The sequence below is a fragment of the Schistocerca americana genome, chromosome 7 (genome assembly GCF_021461395.2).
Source record: "Schistocerca americana isolate TAMUIC-IGC-003095 chromosome 7, iqSchAmer2.1, whole genome shotgun sequence".
Taxonomy (NCBI): Eukaryota; Metazoa; Arthropoda; class Insecta; order Orthoptera; family Acrididae; genus Schistocerca; species Schistocerca americana.
The window spans coordinates 298,219,740-298,246,094 of record NC_060125.1 but is presented as its reverse complement, the minus strand read 5'-3'; the positions used below and the strand labels follow the sequence as shown (position 1 = coordinate 298,246,094).

General features: G+C 44.3%; 1 protein-coding gene across 1 annotated transcript in view; it reads right to left on the bottom strand.

The window, feature by feature from the left end:
- The window catches only part of LOC124622891, a 176,480-nt gene extending 150,326 nt beyond the window's left edge, over nucleotides 1-26,154 (bottom strand). Inside the window, exons 1-2 of the mRNA XM_047148680.1 lie at nucleotides 25,948-26,154; nucleotides 14,281-14,414 (exon numbers count right to left, since the gene is read on the bottom strand). Coding sequence (XP_047004636.1) covers nucleotides 14,281-14,414; nucleotides 25,948-26,154 — 341 coding nt within the window. The remainder of the gene's footprint in view (nucleotides 1-14,280; nucleotides 14,415-25,947) is intronic.
- Between the last annotated feature and the right edge of the window lie 201 nt (nucleotides 26,155-26,355).

Sequence of the window (26,355 nt, the reverse complement as noted above, 5' to 3'; positions counted from 1 at the left end):
ATATAATCTATCTGAAACCTGTCGGTATCTCCAGGCTTGTATACAGCCTTCTTCTATGATTCTTGAACCAAGTGTTAGCTATGATTAAGCTGTGCTCTGTGCAAAATTCTACCAGGCGGCTTCCTCTTTCACTTCTTCACCTACTACGTTTCCTTCTCTCCCTTTTCCTACTACCGAATTCCAGTCACCCATGACTATTAAATTTTCGTCACCCTTCACTATCTGAATAATTTCTTTTATTTCATTAAACATTTCTTAAATTTCTTCGTCATCTGCAAAGCTAGTTGGCATATAAACTTGTACTACTGTAGTTGGCGTGGGCTTCGCATCTATCTTTGCCACAATAATGCTTTCACTATGCTGTTTGTATTAGCTTACCCGCACTCCTATTTTCCTATTCATTATTAACCTACTCCTTCATTACCCCTATTTGATTTTGTGTTTGTAACCCTGTAGTCACCTGACCAGAAGTCTTGTTCCTCCTGCCACCAAACTTCACTAATTCCCACTATATCTAACTTTAATCTATCCATTTTCATTTTTAAATTTTCTAACCTACCTGTCCTATTAAGGGATCTGACATTCCACGCTCCGATCCGTAGAACGCCAGTTCTTTCTCATTGATAATATAGCAACTGATAAAAATTATGTAAGTAAAAATGGAATAGCTTGGTCTATAAATCCAATAAAAGCTACGTGTCGAGCAATTCATAACCTTACTGAAGGACTTACAGGAGCATCTAGTGCGGTGGTTCCCAACTTGGGGGCAATTACTCCCTGAGGGATAAAGTGAACCTTTCTGAGGGGTTGAACCAAAATGGGTTCAGTGATGATTTAGTAACCATTCTAGATCAATCTTTTGGAAGTAATCACTATTATCACTATTATGTTGGACTCCAATAAGTAATGCATCATTATCATGAAACATTTAACATCAACTGCTGGATAAAAGGCTCCTCTTGGTATTTCCAGGCATTACAATCTTCCACACTGCTAATCCCAGCTGCTCCTGCTTATTTTATATTGCTATCTACTTGTTTACCTTTCATTACATCCTCTTCTAAGCCTTCTGCTATTTCTTTGTATCCAGAATAGAACATCCTATGGCCATGTAACATCCCTCTTCCAGCCCACCTCCACTTTTGTCACCTCTGTCATAGTTACGTCTTTTGTTCCAGACTGTTCTTTAGTAAAAAAAAATGGTTCAAATGGCTCTGAGCACTATGGGACTTAACTTCTGAGGTCATCAGTCCCCTAGAACTTAGAACTACTTAAACCTAACTAACCTAAGGATATCACACACACTCATGCCCGAGGCATGATTCGAACCAGACTAAAGCGCCTAGAACCGCTCGGCCACCCCGGCCGGCTGTTCCTTAGTCCATTTATTTGCTTTTCTGTTTCGCCTACTACTCTGCAACACGCATCTCTCCATTGACCGCTGGGCTGCCCTCTTATTTTGAATGGTCTTCGTATTAAAAAGTTCTTTCTCACTGTCGTGGAATAGTAAAACCGTTAACACAACTATTTGAAAACGTTCAGTTTCACGGACAGGAAAAGCTTCATTTTAAAATTTATTTACTTTATCAAGAGCATTTGACACCATTGTTACTCCTATTTATTTCTTTTGGTTTCCATCCAGAGGTAGCAGTTATCACTCGTAGTCATTAATAAATTGTAATGGCAACTATTTTTCTGATTTGGGGAACGGACAAGTAAATAGCTGTGTTCTCTAAGACCAGTTTCTGTGAATGAAAGAATATTTTCAGAGCGTGAAATTGTTGCGAAGCACAAATTCTTGAACCTCGAAGAGGCAACACACTCCAAAACATACTTCCCTGAAACAGCACTGAAATGATTAGAAACTATTATTGGAAGAACCTTTAAGAATACCAATTCCACGCACAACATATAGGAGTGTACGTTGACTCTCCATTACGGTAGTAATGAAAACAAAAATGAATAACTGAATGAACTTTGCGCGTGACTTAACGACGTGCAGTGGTGAACATCAGACCAAATATACAAAAAAAAAAATTATTGTTGGCAATAAATAGAACCCAGCACCCCATTCAGGCATTATTTCTCAGTGCAGTGAAAAACGTAGAAAACGTATGTTTCAGTTGTTTGAATATTAACTAAATATTATAAACAATTTGTCACTTTATCTACAATATAATGCCTAATTAGATCCCAAATGTTGTTCGGGGATACTGGAAGTCATCTGATCTCGATCAGGGGTAATGGTCTCACAAAGGTCGGGAACCACTGAACTAGTGGAATTGAATCAGTAAGTGATGCTTTCAAGCTGTTGTTTAATGGCATTATTTTAAAAGTTCTTGTGGATTGTACTAATAAAAAGGCACAGGCATATTATGAGGAATGGAACGTGAGATACCCAGAAAAGCAGAGACAATGATTGCCGACAGATCTTGATGAAAAGAACGCATTTTTACGGGTTCTGATAAGTGTGGGTGTTCTGAAAGCTAAACAGGAGTCTAGAGTTGTTGTGGACCACAAATCCTATCTCCAAAGGTGACATTTTCCTTGCTTCACTGTCTCAAACTCGATATCAGCAGTTATCTAGGTTCATCAGATTTGAGGACATCACCACAAGTAACGAAAGGAAATGAATGAAAAACTCACTGCTATCAGAGATGTTTCCACACTGTTTGTCAACAACGCCAGATCTGATTACAATCCTCATTCGCATATTATAGTAAATGAACAATATATTCCTTTCTGGGGGATTGTCCGTTTGTTGCTTCGATGAAGTCAAACCCTGCTAAGTGCGGAGTGAAAGTATTGGCTTTGGTTGATGCCAGATAAAATTATGCACTGAACTTACAAGTATATACTGGAAAACAGGGGAATGCCCCAGAAAAAAATCAATGACGTAACGAGCTGTGTTAGAGGAGGTTATGGTATCACCACTGATAATTTTTTGACGTCACTTCCACTTGAAATTGAACTTTCCGAAAGAAATTTGACTCTCCAGTAAACAATGAGGAAGGGTAAGCAATACATTTGAAGTTTTGTTGCCGAACTCTATCAAGAAGCTGTCATCTGTCCTCGGTTTTTACTAATGACGTTATCTTGGTGTCCTATGTTCCGAAGAAGAGTAATGCTATGGTTTTTCTTATCACCGTACATCATGACACGAAAGTAATACACTACACTGAATGTTACAAACCAGATATCATTTTGCATTATAACACCATCATTGCGGGTGACGATAAAATGGATAAGATGGTCAATGAATATTCCGTGAAAAGAAACACAGTATGGCCTTACGTCTAACTCCTCAACTTTGTCAAAACAGTGTGTCTGAATGCTCATATATTATGGAAGACAAAAAAAATCGTCACCTTCTTTCAATTTCTATGCATGGGAGGAGAAATTTTCTGCTGAATCTTGGCAAGGAGTTAATCATACCACAAATCAACCGAAGACTTGAACGACCCTTAGGACTTACGAAGACGATAGTAACTGCAATGAAAAATCTTGTTTCAGAAACAGGAGCTACGAGAAAAGAAGGTGGTGAACCTCTTCTAAAGTAGCTTTCAGAAAGAAGCCGGCGCATCTGTGTGCAAGAAAATTTGTCAGAAACTGTGTAGTGTATGGAGTGAGACGTTCCAAAAATGTATAGGCACAAGCAGGAAAAAATTACAGAAACTGTTTGTGCTCCATGCAGTGACAACATGACGTAGACAAATGCTTGTAAATTTGATAGCTTCTCTTTTTATTCAGTTTGTTCTCATTTTCTCATTTTTGTTTTGTTTCGATAGGAAAAGTTTAGTTACGGTAACATTTTTTAAAGATATAATTCGATTTTTAAGTGTTTGTATGGAAGAGAGGAAAAATACGGAAACAGTTGCTACCTTAACCTTTGTACTCACAGCACTATGTCCTTAATTAATTGTTTAAATGTGTTATATTAACAAATAAAGCATATTTGCCATTTGATTATATTATTTCGTTACACTCTGTATTCATTTCTCTTCAAAGATCACTTTTACTGCATCCGGTCTCATTTGACTGCTCTTGGTAATTGCTATTGATCCTGCAACTTGGCAGACTCAAGGCCAACTAAGTGCTGAGGTACTGCGGCGCACATAAAGAATATGTTAATTAAGTGAACTGATCGTTTCAAGGTGACAGAACTTTATCATAACTATCGTAAATTAGATGTCAGTAAATTTCTCTTTCCCAGAAAGTATTCTCTTGCAGTTGCTAGTCTGAATTTTATACCGTCCGTCGTGAGTTATCTTGCTGCCAAAGTAACAAAACTCATCCACTACTTTTATTTTCTCAGTTTCTAATACAGTTCCCTCAACATCAGCTGAAATAATGTTACTACACTTCATTCCCCTGAATTACTTTGGTTGATTTCGCTTTATAACCTCTTTTCAAGGTACTATCTGCTCTGTTTAACAGCTCTTCCAAATCGATTTCCATCTCTGACATAATTATAATGTCATCATCAAACCATAAAGTTTATAAGTTCCTGTCTGTGAACTCTTTCAATTTTCTTGGTTACAGCCTCGTCTCACTCCTTCTCACTTACTACTTCCCTTTCATATTCTTCCCCTCTTTTGAATGCAATCAGTTGTAGATACGTACTAACGGATTCTTCTCGGGAAATAAAACGAGTAATATTTTCTTAGGCGGATGAAAAGTAAGAAACTTGTCGAAAAGTAGCCCTGAAACGAAGGTATTACTCGGGTGAATTCCCAAGAAAACTCCATCAATGCAGTTCGTTGAACAAGCCTGAAATCACACAAGTTGATAACCTTTCTCTTGTTTAAGCGTATCCTTGCTACCTTTTAAATTTCAAATTGTCGAAAGCTTTCTCTGTACCTACACATGCTGTAAATGTAGGTTTGCGTTTCTTGTGTCACGTAAAATAATTCAGAGGTCAATACTGCCTCGCGTGGTGCTACATTTTTCCAGAACTCAACTGATAATCCACAAAGTCAGCAGCTAGCAGTATTTCCGTTCTTCTGTAAATAATTCATATCAGTGTTTTGCAGCTATTATTTATTAAACTGATGATTTGGAAATGTTGAACCCTTCAGTCTTCTTTTTAATTATGTCATTCTTACTGAAGTCTGCTGGTATTTCGCCAATCTCATATTTATTGAATATCAGGTGGAATAGTTTTGTCATGGTTGGTTCGTAAGATGCTTATCCTAGTAATTTTGATGTAATGTCGTCCAATTCAGGTTTTTGTTTCGACTTAGGTCTTTCATTTCTCTATTAGATTCTCCTTGCAATATTTTGCTTTCCTCTAACCTTCGTTTATATTCTCTACCCTTTTCACAATGTTATCTTCAAGATATTTTCTTCTGTACACATCTCCTACACATCCATTCCGTCTTTCAGCCTTCCCTTTTCTTAGAACTAGCTTGCCATCTGCACTCTTGATTCTGATACAGCTGTTTTTCTTTACTCTACCATTAGAGCAGTTTCACTTTTGAAATCTTTCTTTAAGTGTTGCAATATACATGGTGAGTACAAAGTCTTGCCCTGACTATAACAATTTATTACAGAATAACCGCTTGACATAATAATACACATCTGATGCCGTTACATAGGTTAGTGTTACTAGTTTTTTTTTTTTAGAGACCACTTACGTTAGTAAACCTCAACGTGTGCTCCCTTGGTAGCTCGGAGACTGTTGAGGCGGTATTCCAGTCCCCCCCTCCCCTCCCCCCCCCCCCCCCAGGTGTTTCGTAACATGTGTTCTGTCACAGTACCCACAGCAGCTTGTATCCTAGCCTTCAGTTCGTCGCGTCAGCAACTCGTGTGACGAAAACTCTGTCCTTGATATAGCATCAGAAAAAAAGTAAAGGGGCGTAATGTCTGGAGAGCGGGGTGGCCAAGGTGTTGGACCGTTCCTTCCAATCCACCTATCCGGAAATGTTTCATCCAGGAAATCACGCACTATCAATTACACATACGATTTTAACCAACAATATTACATAACGACGTTGCTATTTGCAGATGATCAAGTTCTAATATTGAATAGTGAAGGCGGACTACGGAGAGCAGTCCATGAACTATACAAAATATATCAATATCAATACAAAAAACAAAAGCGAGAAATGTGCACGTCGTATCTGAGGCGCGCGCGTGCGATACCAATGGTAGCCGCCCTGTGGACGAGTCCCGTTGCTGGGTAACTGGTGGACGCGCTTTCGCAAAGAGGCAGCGATGTGGCACAATGTGCTCTTCGGGATTCACTATTGCTGCGGACATATTAAACCTCCCATTGGGCTTATCATGGGGGCAGAAGCGGCAGCCTGGTCTGAGGATTTATGGTGCTGAGACTCCTATCTGAATTCGCGCCAATAGCAGTCAGCCATTTGAAGGATGGAACCTGGCCTGGAATTTCTTCTCATTTGAAACCTTTTGAAATCTTTATGGCGAGCACCCAGCTCCACCACTGGGTAGCTATTTGAACTTGTTAAACAGGTGTCCCGAGCCTCTGTCACCCTGGTCATGTAGCACAATGCAAGTGTGTTTTCTGTGACGTGCATACATGCAGTATCTCGTCTCTGGCGAAGCAGGCTTCAACCGTGAAAAGTAGGTACGCATGTAAGTGAGGATCGTTTTGAAGACGCTGCAAGAACTATTCACTGAAAACGACATGAGGTCCGAAGTCAGCAGGAGTCAAAGCATCCACTTTCTGTGGATCGCAGGAGTGTAGCTGCATATCCCGTACCACTCGCCACGCAGTACTCCGAACAATTCATTTAACGTGCAACATTCACTAGAGCAAGCACTGCATTTTCTAAGTCGGGGAACCATGTAGTTTGTCATCCTCCACTGTCGTTGTTCTGTGATACCACTTGCTCCGCCCTGTCTCAATTGTTGGAACAGTCTTGGGAACAAGGTGTGAGCTACTGCACAGCCTTTCCGCTTCTCTGCTGCTTCCGTTTGCTTGCTCATATACGAAAATCCTATGTACTTGTTCCGTCATTGGGTACAACTCCTTCTGGTTAGGGCCGATAGGCGTCAGTACTTCTACTTGTAAACACATACACTATACACCAGGACTGCTAATGTCAGTATATAGGAGGGTAATCGCAAAAGTAAGGTTCAGATGGTTCAAATGGCTCTGAGCACTATGGGACTTAACATCTTAGGTCATCAGTCCCCGAGAACTTAGAACTACAGGGCTATTACAAATGATTGAAGCGATTTCATAAATTCACTGTATCTCCATTCATTGACATATGGTCACGACACACTACAGATACGTAGAAAAACTCATAAAGTTTTGTTCGGCTGAAGCCGCACTTCAGGTATCTGCCGCCAGAGCGCACGAGAGCGCAGTGAGACAAAATGGCGACAGGAGCCGAGAAAGTGTATGTCGTGCTTGAAATGCACTCACATCAGTGAGTCATAACAGTGCAACGACACTTCAGGACGAAGTTCAACAAAAATCCACCAACTGCTAACTCCATTCGGCGATGGTATGCGCAGTTTAAAGCTTCTGGATGCCTCTGTAAGGGGAAATCAACGGGTCGGCCTGCAGTGAGCGAAGAAACGGTTAAACGCGTGCGGGCAAGTTTCACGCATAGTGATGTGAAAGATTCAGTGCTTAAACCTCCTCTACCAAGAAACGTGCCAGAACTGAGAGCTCGCATCAACGATGCTTTCGAACTCATTGATGGGGACATGCTGCGCCGAGTGTGGGAGGAACTTGATTATCGGCTTGATGTCTGCCGAATCACTAAAGAGGCACATATCGAACATTTGTGAATGCCTAAAAAAACTTTTTGAGTTTTTGTATGTGTGTGCAAAGCATTGTGAAAATATCTCAAATAATAAAGTTATTGTAGAGCTGTGAAATAGCTTCAATCATTTGTAATAACCCTGTACTTAAACCTAACTAACCTAAGGACATCACACACATCCGCACCGAGCGAGGTGGCGCAGTGGTTAGCACACTGGACTCGCATTCGGGAGGACGACGGTTCAATCCCGCGTCCGGCCATCCTGATTTAGGTTTTCCGTGATTTCCCTAAATCGCTCCAGGCAAATGCCGGGCTGGTTCCTCTGAAAGGGCACGGCCGACTTCCTTCCCAGTTCCTCCCTGATCCGACGAGACCGATGACCTCGCAGTTTGGTCTCTTCCCCCAAACAACCCAACCCAACCCCACACACATCCATGCCCGAGGCAGGATTCGAACCTGCGACCGCAGCAGTCCCGCGGTTCCGGACTGAAGCGCCTAGAACCGCACAGCCACCGCGGCCGGCCCCAAAAGTAAGGTCTCCTATTTTTTTTACAAGTACAGAACTGTATCTGTGTGGCAGTTGGTCACACTGTTATGAAGAGTGCGTCACGGGCTATGTGTAAACATGTGCATGCCGTGCTGAGGCGCTCAGTCTTGGCTTGGCAGCCGTTGAGAATGGAGCTCCCGCTGGATGTTAACCCCCAAGTGCAAATTGCGCGCAGCTATTAGGTTTTTGAACGCAAAGGGCATTGAGCCGATTGAAATCCATCACCAACTGACGGAAGTGTATGGTGAGTCGTGCATGGATGTCAAAAATGTTCGTAAGTGGTGTAGAGAAAAATGGCTCTGAGCACTATGGGACTTAACATCAGGGGTCATCAGTCCCCTAGAACTTAGAACTACTTAAACCTAACTAACTTAAGGACATTACACACATCCATGCCCGAGGCAGGATTCGAACCTGCGACCGTAGCGGTCGCACGGTTCCAGACTCAAGCGCCTAGAACCGCTCGGCCACTCCGGCCGTCTGGTGTAGAGAGTTTGGAGCTGGTCGGACCGAGATTCACGACGAACAAAGGAGCGGGAAACTGTCAATTCCTGAGGAGACAGTGTTAAAGGTTGAGCAAAGCATGCGTGAAGATCGGCAGATCAACCTGGATGATCTCTGCACGTTGGTTCCTGAGGTGTCGCGAAGCACCGCTCACAGAATTTTAACGGAAACATTGAACTACCGAAAGGTGTGCGAAAGATGGGTGCCACGCATGCTGACTGAGGACCACATGCGGCAACGAGTTGATGCTTCCCGTGCATTTCTTCACCGTCTTGCAGCCGAACAGGGCAACTTTCTGGAATCAATTGTCACGGGTGATGAAACCTGGGCATCCCACTTTAAACCTGAGACTAAGCAACAATCACGCCAGTGGCGGCATCCTTCTTCGCCAAAGACGCAGAAATTCAAACAAACACAGTCTGCCGGTAAAGTCATGACAACCGTTTTTTGGGATCGGAAAGGGGTATTGTTGGTCGACCGTATGCCCACTGGGACCACAATTAACGCTGACAGGTACTGTGAGACTCTGAAAAAACTCAAACGGGCAATTCAGAATCGGAGAAGAGGAATGTTGCGCAAGGGCGTACACATTCTCCATGACAACGCTCGCCCACACATCGCTCGGCAAACCGTTGCTCTCCTGCAACAGTTTCAGTGGAACATAATTACGCACCCACCCTATAGTCCTGACTTGGCGCCCAGTGACTATCACCTGTTCTCTAGGGTAGAAGAACATTTGGCCGGAAAAGCGATTCAGCTCCGACGACGAGGTTCATAACTTTCTGCACAGCATGGCCGCAAGCTGTCATGGGCATACAAAAACTGCCACAGCGTCTTCAGAAATGCATCGACAGAAATGGTGATTATGTCGAAAAATAGCTAAATATTCAAGCTGTAAACTGATTAGATTAGATTAGCACTTGTTCCATAGATCATGAATACGACACTTCGTAAGATGTGGAACGTGTCAGGTTAATAAAAGGTGTCTATACAAGATATTACATTAGACAAAATATTACATGACACTCAATACTTTTAATATATATATTGTGGGGTCGGGACATTACGCACTTACTATATGCAAAAATTCATCTAATGAGTAGAAGGAGTTGCCATTAAGAAATTCTTTTAATTTCCTTTTAAATGCTATATGGCTATCTGTCAGACTTTTGATGCTATTAGGTAAGTGACCAAAGACTTTTGTGGTAGCATAATTCACCCCCTTCTGCGCCAAAGTTAGTGTAGTAGTGAAGATCATCCTTTCTCCTAGTGTTGTAGCTATGTACACTGCTATTACTTTTGAATTCGTTTGGATTGTTAATAACAAATTTCATAAGTGAATATATATATATATATATATATATATATATATATATATATATATATATATAAGGCTACAGTGAAGATTTCTTGCTCTTTAAATAAGTGTCTGCAGGATGATCTTGGATGAGCTCCAGAAATTGTTCTGATTACACGCTTTTGTCCAATGAACACTCTTTTACTCAATGATGAGTTACCCCAGCATATGATGCCATACGAAAGCAGAGAATGAAAATAGGCGTGGTAAGCTAATTTACTCAGATGTATATCGCCAAAATTTGCAATGACCCTAATAGCATAAGTAGCTGAACTCAAACGTTTCAGCAGATCCTCAGTGTGTTTTTTCCAGTTCAACCCCTCATCAATGCATACACCTAAAAAATTTTAATATTTTACCTTAGCTACCGATTTCTGATCGAAGTCTATATTTATTAATGGGGTCATTCCATTTACTGTGTGGAACTGTATATACTGTGTTTTGTCAAAGTTTAATGAGAGCCTATTTGCAGAGAAACACTTAATGATTTTTTGAAAAACATCGTTTACAATTTCACCAGTTAATTCTTGTCTGTCTTGTATCGTCGGCAAAAAATACCAGCTTTGCATCTTCGTGAATATAGAATGGCAAGTCATTAATATATATTAAGAACAGCAGAGGACCCAAGACCGAATCTTGCGGCACCCCATTCTTGATTGTTCCCCAGTTTGAGAAATCACCAGTTTTTTGCATATTATGTGAACTGTTTACTTCAACTTTCTGCACTCTTCCAGTTAGGTATGATTTAAACCATTTGAGCACTGTCCCATTCATACCACAGTACTTGAGCTTATCTAGAAGTATTCCATGATTTACACAATCAATAGCCTTTGATAGATCACAAAAAATCCCAATGGGTGACTTCCGGTTACTCAGAGCATTTAATATTTCATTAGTGAAAGTATATATAGCATTTTCCGTTGAGAAACCCTTCTGGAAACCAAACTGACATTTTGTTAAAACTTTATTTTTACAAAGGTGTGAAGCTACTCTACAATACATTACTTTTTCAAGAATTTTGGATAAGGCAGTCAGAAGAGAGACTGGGCGGTAGTTGTTGACATCAGTCGTATCCCCTTTTTTATGGAGAGGTTTAACAATGGCATACTTCAGTCTATCTGGGAAAATGCCCTGCATCAGACAGCTATTACATATGTGGCTAAGAATCCCACTTATTTCTTGGGAACAAGATTTTAGTATCCTGTTGGAAATGCCATCAATTCCATGTGAGCTTTTATTCTTGAGAGAGTTTATTATCTTCCTAATTTCAGAAGGAGAGGTGGGTGGTATTTCAATTGTGTCAAATGGTGTGGGTAAGGCCTCTCCCATTAACTGCCTTACTTCTTCTAATGAACATTTAGATCCTATTTTCTCTACATTTAAAAAATGATTGTTCAAAATGTTTTCGACTTCCGGCTTGTTGTTTGTGAAGTTTCCATTCGCTTTGATGGTGATACCGTCATCCTGTACTCTTGGTTGACCTGCCTCCCTTGTAATAATATTCCAAATTGTTTTGATTTTGCTATCAGAGGTATTAATCTCAGACATGATGCACATGCTTCTGGACTTTTTAATAACCTTTCTTAATGTAGCACAGTAGTTTTTATAATATTTGACTGTTTCCTGGTCATTACTCTCTCTTGTTGTTAGATACAGTTCCCTTTTGTGGTTACAAGATATTTTTATTCCTTTAGCAAGCCAAGGTTTTTTGCGTGGTTTCTTATAATTACATTTAACTACTTTCTTGGGGAAACAGTTTTCAAAATCTCTTACAAGTGTATCACAAAATAAGTTATATTTTAAATTAGCATCGGGTTCCTTGTACACCTCATCCCAGTCTAACTGCTGAAGATTTTCTCTGAAATTTCTAATTGTTGAGTCGTTAATTGAACGCATAGCTTTGGAGGGTAGTTTTGAATTACTGAAAAGAGCTATGTCATATACTGTAACTAGCTGAGCATCATGATCAGAAAGCCCATTCTCAACAGGACAAGAATTTATGTTTTTAAACATATCTTGGTTTATAAAAGTGTTATCTATCAATGTGTTACTGTCCTTTACTACCCGAGTAGGAAAATTAATGACTGATATCAAACTGAAAGAACCAAGCAAGACGTCCAGGTCATTTTTCCTATTACACATTGAAGTCCCCACAAATAATAGTTTGCTTTCCCCTATCTGACAGATAGCACAACAAGGCATCCAAGTTTTCCAGGAATAAATGAAAGTTTCCTGAAGGGGACCTATATACTGTTACAATTATAAAAGAGCCCTCCTTCAGTTTAAGTTGACAAGCACATGCTTTTATATGTTGCTGTAGACAAAACTTTTTTGTATCTAAGCTTTCTACACAGTGATAACTTTTGACATATATGGCAACTCCTCCTTCCACCTTATTCTCTCTACTCATATGTGCAGCTGGTTTATAACCACTGATCTTTACCTTTTACATATCAGACACAATGTGATGCTCAGACAGGCATAGTATATCTATTACATTATCAGATTCAATGTCATCTAAACAAACCAGTAACTCATCTACTTTATTCTTCAATCCAGGAATATTTTGGTGAAAAATAGTAACATTATTTTTTACTTTACTTTTGTGAGAATCTCGTTTTTTCTTTAATCCACCAATATTGTGGTTAAATATAGTAACATTATTATTTACTTTCCTGTTGTGAGAATTTTGTGAGTTTTGAACCTCTTCAGCACCTGCCTGCCTGAACTTCTCATTGGACACTGATATTAGTCTAAAAAAGAGGTACATCCATGAGTACTAGTGTCCCCCCTAATGGATTTCGCTAACAACCGTGCCAGTTTACCCTTCCCTTTCCTATTGAGATGTAGGCCATGCCTTGTGAAATCCCCCCTATCAATAGCCTCGACAGGAACCAATCCAATGTCTGACAGAGTGGCCGCCCTACGCAACTGATCCAACTCCATATGATGTAAACCATTGCAGAAATAAACAGGTCTTCGTATTTATATAAAAAAGGATACCTTACTTTTGAGATTACCCTCGTAGTACGCCATCAATCTCTACATTTAAGTGCTCGTTGGTTTTCTCTAGCGTGCAATCTTAGCAACAACATTACTGGTACATACAAAACTAGGCACATTAACGTGACCACCGCCTATGTCCGGCAACAACCTGCAACAACCACTCACATTAGCTGTGAAGAGTGTATAAAGTGTGTCGGGGGGGGGGGGGGGGGCGCGGAAAATAGTGCAGTCGTTGTTGTAATACAGAAACGGAGTGATTTATCTGACGACCAAGAGAGCACGGTCACTGGCTTTCAGTCAGAGAGGGAAGCATTCTCGAAACGGCCAAGTTTGTAAACTGTTCGCGTGCTGCCATGGATAAAGTATCCCATGCATGCCAAATGGCGCTGAGGCAGATGTGTCGCACCACGACTGCTGCGCAGAAGTGAATGGCCGAACAGACGTGCAACTGTTGACCAACTGAACGCCCAAGTGGCTACCAACAACAGTGTCTCCTCTACGACCGTTCTGCGAACTTGGCTATATATGAGCCTCTGCAGCACGCATCTGGTTTATGCATCTATTCTGCCTGTAGTTCATGGGCGACGAAGGCTGGAATACCGCAAATGGAAATCCAGTAAGGGGCGACAGGTGACCTTTTCAGGTGAATCGCGTTTGATGCTCCATCGGACAGATGGCCGTTGGCATGTACGGCGTGGGACGTCTGAAAGCAAAGTGTCGTCGGCCGGTGGACGGATCGTTAGGGTCTGGGGAATGTTTCGTGGCATCTCATGTGTGATCTCGTCATTGTGGAAAGCACAATAGTATTCGTCTATCCTTGGGGACCACATCGTCAGAGGTATCAGAACGATTTTCTCTTCGACTAGGTCGTTTCCGGACCAGGGCTCCTTAGTTCTAATTGATATGTTTACCCTCCCCCATCATCCCATATTCCGAAAGATATTCATCGGAAAAAAATGCGTGACTCAAGAAGAAGAAAAGATTAGTCATTCACGACGATAATACTCCACCTCACAGCGCCCAGGTCGTGAGCAACTGCATACGGGAGGCAAGAATCGACTGAATGGGAGGAAGACTGCAGACACAGTGGGGGCCAGAGAACTGTAGAGAAGTAAAGTCACCTGTCGAAGGCGATGCGGTAGAGGCGAGCGAGGCGCGCCTCGAGCTCCCGCAGCGTGGGCGGCGGCCGGCCAGGGGGCTGCTTGACCACGGTGAGCAGCCAGTAGCGCTGCTCCGCCGTCCAGCCGGGGTCGGGCTCCGTGGGCGCGGGCGGCGGAGGCGGCGGGGGCGGCGGCGCAGAGCTGGAGGGGCCGCCCGGCGCCAGCGTCGGCGTAGGGCGGATGCTCGTCGCTGGCTGATCACACCACAAGCGTTTCAACACTTTCTTCACTTCCCCTTATCAGGGCGTTCAGGACCTCTCTTTACATCACAGTAAGATTTTACACAAATCGTACCTTTTATGTCTTAGTTACTTAAGAAATGACAATAACAATTGTTTCCATACACATAATAAAAATGAATGTATATATTCGTGTATATTAATGTATGTATGTTCCACATCTCCTCCTAAACAATGAACAGATTTCAGCCACACTTGTTATACGTGTCGCTTATTGTCTGGAAAGATTCGCAGTTGGGGTAAGAACCATCTACTCATCAAAGAGGGGTGGGTGAGGGTGAAAAAGCAGTGTAGCTCACTACTCTCAGTAACTGCCGCTCGAGCCCACCCGGCCAGCAGCGCTGTCTAACGCGCTGCTTCCCGAGCAGGAAGGCGTGCCAGTCCCCGGAACGAATCCGCCCAGCGGATTAGTGTCGAGGGCCAGTGTTCCGGCCAGACTGTGGATGGTTTTTAATGCGGATTTCCATCTGCCTCGGCGAATGTGGGTTGGTTCCTCATATTCCGCCTCAGTTACATTTTGTCGGCGATTGCTGCACTGTCTCCACGTACGCGTACACCATAATTACTCTACCATGCAGACGTTTGGGGTTACCCTTGTCTGGTATGAGACGTTCCTGGGGGGTCCACTAGGGGCCGAACCGAACAGTAACCCTGGTTTCGGTGTGGGGCGGTGGTGGGGTGGGGTGACTACCGTAACCTGTTATGAGGGCTACGGCGTGGACGAAGCCTCTCCATCGTTTCTAAGTCCCCGTTCAACAGACAAAACACAACTACCACATAAAGCATGACCTTTAATTTATTACATCTTTACTATTAACTTTATTCAAGACACATTTTGCAGACAGTATTCACATCTTCCACTGAATGTACCAACAGAAGAATATAATTGTATCACATATAGCTCAGTAGATACCACGTCATGAATACTGAAACGCGTGAAAATGAAACAGCACTGACTAATACCATACAAATAAAGGTGAAATATGTGTCCAAATACGTATGAAGTATGGTAAATGACATGTGCATATGCAGGCAAAGCCATGGACAAAAAGTTCATCCTAAATCTCTGGAACAGTTTCAACCAAATTTGGTACACATATTAGTTACGATCTGGAAATAAGTACTGTGTGACTAAGGATCACCAGCCTTTCATTGAGGTGGGGGGTAGGAGATGGCCAGACAGAGAGGTTGGGTTGGGTTGTTGTGGGGGAGGAGACCAGACAGAGAGGTCATCGGTCTCATCAGATTAAGGATGTATGGGGAAGGAAGTCTGCCGCGCCCTTTCGAAGGAACCATCCCAGCATTTGCCTGAAGCGATTTAGGGAAATGACGGAGAACATAAATCAGGATGGCCGGACGCGGGCTTGAACCGTCGTCCTCCCGAATGCGAGTCCAGTCTGCTAACCACTGTGCCATCTCGCTCGGTTGCAGACAGAGAGGGGGAAGGAGGAGACAGAGAGAGGGGATGAGGGAGTGGACAGAGAGGAGGAGATGGAGAGACACAGAGAAAGAGAGAGAGAGAGAGATGTGTGACGAAGAGATGGACAGAGAATGAAAAGAGAACGACAGGCACAGAGAGAGGAGGCAGGAGGAGATGAACATCTAGATTGGTAGAACATGGACAGTATGAGGAGGAGAAGGAGGAGGAGATGGACGCAGAGAGGAGTGCAGAGGAAGTGCAAAGGAGAGAGGAGCAGCAGATGGACAGTGAGGAAGGAGCAGACGGACAGAGGGGGAGGAGCAGATGGACAGAGAGAGAGAGGTAGAAGGAGATGGAGAGAGAGGAGGGTGCGGAGGCATTCGACAGAGAGAAGGGGCGGAGGAGATGGACAGAGATGGGGGGGGGGGGCGGGGGTGTGGAGTAGATGGACACAAAGAGGGAGAAGGAGGAGGTGGACTATAGAATATCGGAATTAATACACACCCAGGCAAAACCGTGTATTCAGCGAAAAATGAATAAAAATAAAATGGTGTTGTATAGTGGCGGCCGTTAGTGAATGGATTTATTAGTATAAAAATTGATTTTTATTTTCCACTGGATGTTCGTCAGAGCGTTCTGCCTGGTGGCTATTTGCAGTGTCTCAGTCACGTTGCCCAGAACCGCACACAACCACTTTTAAACTCAAGTGTTGAACCATCAGCAGCTAAATTCACGTGTTGCTGACGAGGTAACGATACCGAACTTCACGTCTTTGACTTGGCCAACCAGTAGGGAGGCTTGGAGGTGGTCAAGTGGGGGTGGGACCGCGGCCAGCCGCTGGGAGTGAACACGCCCCCGCTCTCTTCTGCAGGCAGCTTCCGACCCGACCAGATGCTCAGCTCTCTTGGGCGGTAGCCCATTCAGTTTCGGCAGCTCCTCTAAGCCTGACTTTCCTCTTTACTGCATTAAACATTCATGCAGTTAAAAATATGTTTGATTTTTCGTCTCAACGGATGCCTCTTCTTTCGCCTCCTGGCCAATCCTGACGCATTAACAGTGTTAATAGAATGAAAGTTAAATGAATGTAACTAATTACAATCTCTATAACAGTTAATTCTGCTACTGCTAATCAATACACAGGCTGTTTGACTACTATACAGAGTGACGAACGAAGGAGTCCCTGAGTTCAAAATTAAGTATCTCGGAAACTGAATTCGATGTAAGAGTGCAACGAAAGGTGATTTTTATTGCGAAACCTGTAAAAATTTTATACAAAGCTATACAGAAGTTCCGAAATAGTTCGAAAAGCTGCTAACAGATGGCGCTGTTCGCTGTGCAGCTCATACAGCATCAGCGCGCATAATTAAACTCGTCCTCTGCAAGCAGTCTTTGCAGTCATATCGCAACCTTTTCGAAATGTCCACCACTGGCAGTACGGAGGTGGCGCAAAAGAACAGTCAAATTTGCCATAACATACTGTAGTGTCTCAACGGAAACGGATTCATATACCATACAGCTCGCCCATTCAAGTTCATGCAGCGTGGTGTTCCACGAAAGTAGTCACAAGGAGTCACATCAGGCGAATGTGGTGGTAACCCTCCGTCAGAAAATTTGCAGTAATTCACCGCATTAACTCTATTCCCGAAGTATTCATCAAGAAAGGGAAACACCCGTTCGGTGTGATGTGGTCTGGCCCCATCTTCCATGGAACACTCGGTGACTGGTCGATTCTCCAACGATAGCTATGAGGCGACGAATTGCTCCAAAATTGCAACTTAACGTTCACTAACGATCGTTTCGCGCATAAAGGAACCAATAATCCCTATGCTGCATACCGCTGCTCAAACAGTAACTTTGGGAGAATACAGTGGTTTGGCTTCACCCAAATGAAGATTATCCGAGCCCCAAAATCTCCAGTGTTGTTTATTCACGACTCCTTTCAGGTGCAAGTGTGCCTCATTTCTGAACGAGATGCAGCTAACAGTCGGCCGGTGTGGCCGAGCGGTTCTAGGCGCTTCAGTCTGGAACCGCGCGACCGCTACGCTCGCAGGTTCGAATCCTGTCTCGGGCATGGATGTGTGTGATGTCCTTAGGTTAGTTAGGTTTAAGTAGTTCTAAGTTCTAGGGGACTGATGACCTCAGATGTTAAGTCCCATAGTGCTCAGAGCCATTTTTTTTGCAGCCAACATCAAATCTTTCATTATCAATCATTGTGACAATCTGGTTCGCTAAGTCAGCCCTCTGGCGCAAAGCTCCTCAGGTATGGCCTTGTGGCTTTGAATTTTTAATGAAGACATGTGCAGGCTCTGGCTCAGTATTTTATGTGCGATATAACGCTTCAGATCAATCTCTGCTGCAATTCTTCGGACGAATTTCCTTGGATTTTGCTGAATCCCATTCACGGTGGCGACATTTTAGGGAATAACTACCGTTTGTAAGGGGCCGATTTTTCCCGCTAGATCCGCTGGAATTTGGCGACGAGCTTGCGAATGGTTTTTGCATCCGATACTTTTGAAACATTAATACGTGTTTCATAACTGTGCCTTGTTGCCGTAGGACTGTGTTCTAACCTGTGGTATTCCAGTACCAGAAATATTGTTCAACGGAATGCATGATTTCAACCTCTTCCTTCGATACGCCAGCCTCTTTTCACGTTTCAACGGAAGCACTTATCGCTCTGAGTTGCGGCGCATTATTTACAGTCACAACGTACTGCGATTACAGCGTCATCTATTAGCAGAATTCCGAACTATTTCCAAACTTCAGTATAACTTCTGCAATAAATTCTTACAGTTCTCGCAATAAACGTACCATTTGTGTCTTCTATCGATCTTAGTTTTCGAGATATTTAATTTTGAAATCAGGGACCCCCTAGAGGATAACAAAACAAGCAAATAGTCCTAATAACCATCGGTCTGTTGTAGAATTTGGAACATGTCTTATGCTCGTATATTATGACATTTCTGAAGATCGAAAATTCCATCCTCACCCGCCGCATCCACCAGCATCTCCACCAGCACCGCCTCCTTCCCGTTACCCAGTGTGGCTTTCGGCCGTCCATCTGTTCGGATGACCTTCTCCTTCACCTCACTCATCTCTTTTCCGAACAGCTTAATTCCCGTCGCTCCGATATCTTCCTCTCCCTGGACCCCGAACGTGTCTATGACCGCTTATGACACTCCGGTCTCCTCTTCTAAGCTCCAAACCTTCGCCCTTCCTATTAACTACGTCCGTCTGATGGGCTCCTTTCTCTCCCAACGTCCTTCCTACGTCACTATCCATAACACGGATTCCTACACCTTGTTTCCCTCCGCTAGTGTGCTCCAAGGCTGCGTCCTCTCCCCCCTTCTGTACCTTTTGTATACAGCGGACATGCCGCGGCCGTCACCCCCCGTCCACCTTCTCCAGTTTGCCGATGACACCGCCTTCCTTGCCCTTGCCCCCACCCTGCAGCGTTCCCAGCACCTTCTCCAATCCCATCTAGAACGGTTCACCGCTTGGTGCAACCAGTGGTTGCTTAAGGTCAATCCCTCCAAAACCCAGGCGATCATTGTAGGCAAAACCACCCCTTCCTTCTGCCTCCTCGATTTCTATCTAACCATGTATGACTGTCCTATCGCCCTCACCCCCACCCTTAAGTACTTTGGTGCCACCCTTGACCGTCGCCTCCCCTCGACCCCCCATCTCCGGAGAGTCCAAGCCAAAGCATGCTCCCGACTCCGTCTCCTCAAGCTCCTTTCCAACCGTACGGGGGGTCTGGACCCCTCCACCATACTCCACACCTATAAATCCCTCATCCGCCCTATCCTCTGTTACGCCCATCCTGTCTGGATCTCCGCCCCCCCCCATACCTTTTACAAATCCCTTCAGATTCTTGAACGCCATGTTCTCCGCCTCGCCTATCGCATCCATCTCCCCTCCCCCATGCGGAACCTGTACGACCTAATTCCGTTCCCCCACCTCCTCCTTTTCCTCGAAGGGATAAGGATCCTCTACACCTCCTGTAAACTCGATCCTCCTCACCCTCTTGCCTCACCCATCCTCTCCCACCCCCGCCCGCTGCAGCACCTGTATCTCCACATCCCACCTGCTCTCCATCTCTCCACCCTCCTTACCCTCTCCCAAGGTGGCTTCCGCCAGCTCCCCCTCCCTGATGATGTCCTCCTCTCCTCCATCTACCCCTCCTACCAACTTTGATCCTTCCCTCCCGCTTCCTGTGTTTTTTCCTTTGGGCACCCTCCCTCCCTTCTCTCTCCTTTTCCCCCCATCCCCTCTTCCTCCACCCCTCTTCCCCCGGGCCTCCCCTACTCCCGTCCCTCCACTCCTCCTCCCATCTCCTCTGCCACTGGCATCTTTGCTCTCCCCTCTCCCTCCCCCTCACCCTTCTTCCCCTCTTGGCAGGTTCCCGGACTCGCACACATTACGTGGACATTCGTGCGCCGGAGATCATCGCCATCCGTTTCTCGTGCGTGCCGTCGTGTCTTGTGGTTGGTGTTCACCGTTCCGCTCCATCGTTCACATGTGCCATCGACATCATCAGTGTTTGTGCGTCGTGTCAACAGTTTGTAGTGTGGAATATCGTCGAGTGTGAACGGCTCCGTGGTTTTGTACTTATGTGTCATCTGTTTTATTACCCGCCATTATGTAAATTATGTGTATTCCTTATGTTTTTCTCATTGTCTATTCTACGGCTGAAGAGCAGCGTAGAATGCTGCTGCCAGCCTACCTGTTGTACGGGTTTTAAAATCACAATAAAGGGGGAAAAAAAGATCGAAAATATCCTCTGTACCACTGCAGGAAGCACATGGGTTCTAAAACAACGATCGTGTGAAACCAAGCTCGCTCTTTTCGTGTATGAGACCCAGAAACTAGTATTTACGTGATCTTGGACTTCCGGAATCCTTTCGACAGAGTTCCGCATTGCCATCTAATGAACAAAATACGTGCGTACGGAATATCAGACCAACTGAGAGATGGGACTGAAGAGTTTCTAGCGAATAGAACACAGGCCATCATTCTGAATGGAGAGAAGTCTTCAGACGTACAGTAGCTTCAGGCCCGCCCCAAAGTAGTGTTATAGGACCATTAGTTTTGACAATATACACAATGACGTAGTAGATAACGTCGGAAGTTCCAAAGAGGCATTTCGCAGATGATGCTGTTGTATGCAGAGAAATCGCAGGGCTAGAAAACAGCAGCTAAATGTAGGAAGTTATGCAGAGGGTCAACTCTTGGTGCAGCGAGTGGCAATTGGCCCGTAACAGAAACAAATGTATGCATAGACATAAAGACCCTTTATTGTATGATTACACTATTGCAGAACAATCACTGCAAGCAGTTACTTCCATAAAACATCTTCATATATGCGTACGAAGCAATTTGAAACGGAAAGACCACATAAAATTATTTGCGGGTAAGGCAGATGCCAGACAGATTCACCGAAAGAAAAGATATGTAGTCCATCAACAAAGAAAGTATCTTAAAAAACACTTAGTTGTTCGGCCAATACTTGAATATTGCTCGTCAGTGTGGTATCCGTAACAGATAGGACTGATAGAGGAAGTGGAGAAAATCCAAAGAATAGCAGCATGTTGCGTTACAGTTTCATTTTGTAAGCGCGAAAGCGTCACCGAGATGCTCAGCTAACTCCAGTGGCAGACGCTGCTAAGAGAGGCGTTGTACATCACGTTATGGTTCACGGTTCAAGATCACGGAGGTGCGTTCCTACAGCAGTCAACCAAGTATTGCTTCAATCTATGTATATCTCGCGAAAATAACATGAAGATAAAATCAGACACATTGTGGCCCACACGGAGGCTTGCCAGTAACCGTTCTTCCCGCGAACCGTACGCATCTGGAATAGGAAAAAGGCGGAGTGACAATGACGCAAAAAGTACCCGCTGCCATACGCCACTAGGTGGCTTGCGGTGTATAGATGTAGATGTAGATCCAGAAACCATTGATTTCCCGAATACAATTCATTATGACTGAGTTCATGAACATCTTATAATGGAGATCCTGAGGATCCAAACTGCAGCTTCACACACTTCACGACAAAATAATTGGTCAAGTGAATAACCGCAACTGAGGACATTATTTATAGCATAAAGATCTGCTTCAGTTGCCAGTAATTTCTTGATATATTACAAGACCGGTTTCGAAGCATAAAGCTTCATCTTCAAATGATTCAAATGGCTCTGAGCACTATGGGACTTAACGTCTGTGGTCATCAGTCCCCTAGAACTTAGAACTACTTGAACCTAAAAACCTAAGGACATCACACACATCCATGCCCGAGGCAGGATTCGAACCTGCGACCGTAGCGGTCACGCGGTTCCAGACCGAAGCACCTAGAACCGCACGGCCACGCTTCATCTTCAAGTGCCACCAAATAATTACGGGAACATGAATGTGTGGCAGTCGGCCAGTCAGTCATGGGGAATCACATCCACGTAAAACTAACGCCTGGGAGCGAAGGGCCAGAAACCACAGCACCCACCTGGACAGCACGACATGCCGACCACCAACCGCCGCAGGTTTATGTACCCATGTCACCTGAAGATGAAGCTTTATGCTTCGAGATTGCTCGTGGAATAAATTAAGAAATTACTGGCAACTCAAGCAGATTTTTATTCTATAAACACACTTCAGAACAATTACACTGCAACAACTGCTCCATAGGTAGTTTTCAGCACGTTTCCTCATTGATGCCTGTAGATGTTAAAAAATCGCAAGCATGTACCAAATCCTTGACAACCACCCACCATGCCTTCCCAGAATTCATCAACACTTTCAATAGGGCTGGAATATACCAAAGTTTTAAATGTCCACACACACAAAAATCGAATGCTATCAACTCAGGGGAGCCGGGAGGCGATCGTATTGTCGATGCATGACTGATACACTTCTTACTGAAAATTTGTGGTACATATTCTGGAACAACAAAGTGAAAATGTTCTGATGCATCATCATGTATGTACCACACGTGCATTCTTTCACACCTAAAGAACGCCATCAAATGCTTTGTAACATTGGCACAACCTTTGGTTTCCAGAACTATTTTTTTAAGATTATTAGCTTGTTTGATTGTCCTCTACTCGCCCCTTTCGTTTGTACCCACAGACGGCAAGGACCATATATATATATATAGCAGAATGTATAGTGTATGTCCAGGGTCTTCTCCTAAACCCCTCAATCTATTACAAGAAAATGTGGCATGGGAACAGCAGGTCTCACGAGTAGCAGCAGTATGGGGCTTATTAACGTCCTAACCCCTATAGGAGTAGAGGCATGGGAAAAATGTGTTTTTTCCAGCTTCTGGCATATAAGCTGCTTTGCATGACAGGTATGTTGTGTGGGAACAGTATCAGAATGCCAAATCAACCTGATTTGCAGGGCATCCTACATGTAAGGCACAAGAACTGATGTTACAGACCCTGACATGTAGGCCTCCCTGCTTGAAAAGCGTCTTGTGTTGGAGTACAATCGACCTGCTTAGTATGGCGACCTTTATGTCAGGGTCAAATAAATTATTTTCAACCCCTGATGTTTAGCCTGCCATTAAATGACAAGCATGTGAGAAAAGTACCAGCCTGCTTTACTGAAGTGTACTGAAGGGGATATGTGTGCTGATGAGCATGGTTGGGAAGAGATTGAGGTCGACAGACGAAGGGACTGACAGAATGAGGGGGAGGAGGAAATGAACAGAGAGATGGGAGGAGATGGAGATGCCTTAGATGGGTGGAAGGTGTAGAGGGGTAGTGGGCAGATGAAAAAGGAAGAAGGGGAGGAGAAGATGGAAAGAGAGAGGGGAAGGAGAATATGGTTACAGGGAGGGTATGTGGTCAGAGAAAGGTAGTGGAGAAAATAGACAGAGAGAGGGGGTGGAGGACATGAAGAGAGAGAGAAAGAGAGAGAGAGAGAGGACAGATAGATAGATAGATAGAGTTGTCAGGATTAGGTACACAGAGGGTGGAAGAGGTGGACACAGAGAGGAGGAGGAAGAAGTGAGTTCAGTATATATGTCGAATGCATACATGGGCAAAGCTGCAGGGGAAAGGCTAGTATATACACACTGAAGAGCCAAAGAAATTGGTATACCTGGCTAATATCGTGTAGGGCCCCCGCGAGCACGCACAAGTGCCAGAACACGATGTGCCATGGACTCAACCAATGTCTGAAATAGTGCTTGAGCGGATTGACACAATGAATCTAGCAGGGCTATCCCTAAATCCGTACGAGAGGATGGAGATCTCTTCCGAACAGCGCCTTGCAAGGCATCCCAGATATGCTCAATAATTTTCATGTCTGTGGAGCTTGGTGGCCAGCGGAAGCGTTTAAACTCAGAAGAGTGTTCCTGGAGCCACTGTGTAGCAATTCTGGGCGTGTGGGGTGTCGCACTGTCCTGCTGGAACTGCCCATGTCCGTCGGAATGCACAATGGATATGAATGGATGCAGGCGATCAGACAGGATGCTTACGTACGTGTCACCTGTCAGAGTGGTATCTAGACGCCCCAGGGGTCCCATATCACTTCGACTGCACACGCCCCACACCATTGCAGAGCCTTCATTAGTTTGAACAGTCCCCTGCTGATAAGCAGCATCCATGGATTCATGTCTCCATACCGGTGCACGCCTATCCGCTCGATACAATTAGAAATGAGAGTCGTCCGACTAGGTAACGTGGTTCCAGTCATTAACAGTTCAAGGCAGGTGTTGACGGGCCCAGGCAAGGCGTAAAGCTTTGTGTCGTGCAGTCATCAAGGGTACACGAATGGGCCTTCGGCTCCGAAAGCCCGCATCGATGATGTTTCATTGAACAGTTCACACTCTGACACTTGTTGACGGCCCAGCACTGAAATCTGCAGCAATGAGCGGAAGGGTTGCACTTCTGTCACGTTGAAGGATTCTCCTCAGTCGTCGTTGGTCCCGTTCTTGCAGAATCTTTTTCCGGTCACATCGATGTGAGAGATTTGATATTCACGGTACACTCGTGAAATGATCGTACGGGAAAATTGCCATTTCATCGCTACCTCGAAGATGCTGTATCCCATCGCTCGTGGGCCGTCTATAACACCACGTTCAAACTCACTTAGGTCTTTATAACCTGTCACTGTAGCAGCAGTAACCGGTCTAACAATTGTGTCAGACACTTGTTGTCCTATATAGGCATTGCCGAGCGCAGCGTCGTATTCTGCCTGTTTACATATCTCTGCATTTGAATGCGCAAAGTTTCTTTGTCACTTCAGTTATAAAAATAATTTGGTTTGAGTAGTTTTTTCATTATTGCGACAAAATACCGAATATTTCATTTTTCAGCAGGAATGAACCTTACTGGCGCCCACATATAAGAGTATTCCTTTACAGAGAGCTGCCTCAATGATAGATCGACCCTAAGAGGTGCATGGATATCGTACTCCACAGTTGTCATCCAAGATCACCTGATATCGTGGTATATAACGTTTTTGTATAAGTTTTTTAAACACTCAATTCTTTTGCCCCCCTCCCCCTCCCTCGGCCCTACCACGCAGCAACTATTATGAAGAGAAAGTCCCTCATATTAACAGGAACGAATGCTGAAACTCCTGAGATGCTTGTGAAAGTATGGGATGTTTTTGACTATTGTTCGAATGTCTGCATGCATCCATGGAGGGCACATTGAAGATCTGTGAAAGGTAAGTGAAAATTGTCGTCTTGAATGTACTTGTAAAAAGTATTCCAATGTTTCATGTGCCAGCATGAAAAGATGTAGCACTGTAATGATTCTTTTGAAATTAAATACCATTTAGTACCAAATATCTATGCATAGTGCTGCTTGGGCAAGTTAAGTGAATGATGACATAAAATAAGAGACGCACAATAATAAATAATTGCTGTGTCTGAGTTCGATGCTGCACAGCAATAGTCGTTGTCAAGTGCCAGATTATCATGCATTATTTCTGGCTGGAGATATTCGCCGGCACACTTACCGGGCTAACTACTGGCGAGCTGGTGACGACGACGACCACGAGCGTGGGCGTGCTGGTGGGGAAGACGGTGGTGAGCACGGTGGTGGTGCGGAACACGGTGGTCGTGGCGGGTGCGTGGGCGGCGGAGGCGCCGGGCCCCTGTGGGGGTAGCGCGCCGTCGCCGGACCCCGTCCACAGGAAGTCCTCCAGCCGGTAGGCGCGCCGCATCGGCCACTCGCCCTCCTCGCCCTCTGTCAACGACACCACTCTGCTCTCACCTCTACTCCCCTACTCAAGTGGTACACTTTATGACGAAGTTGAATTTCTGTCATTAACCGCAATGTGACACTGAAGCAAATTCAATGGTGACCGTGAAAATTTGTGTCAGACTGGTACTCGAGCTCGAATTTCCCACTTTACACGAGCGGT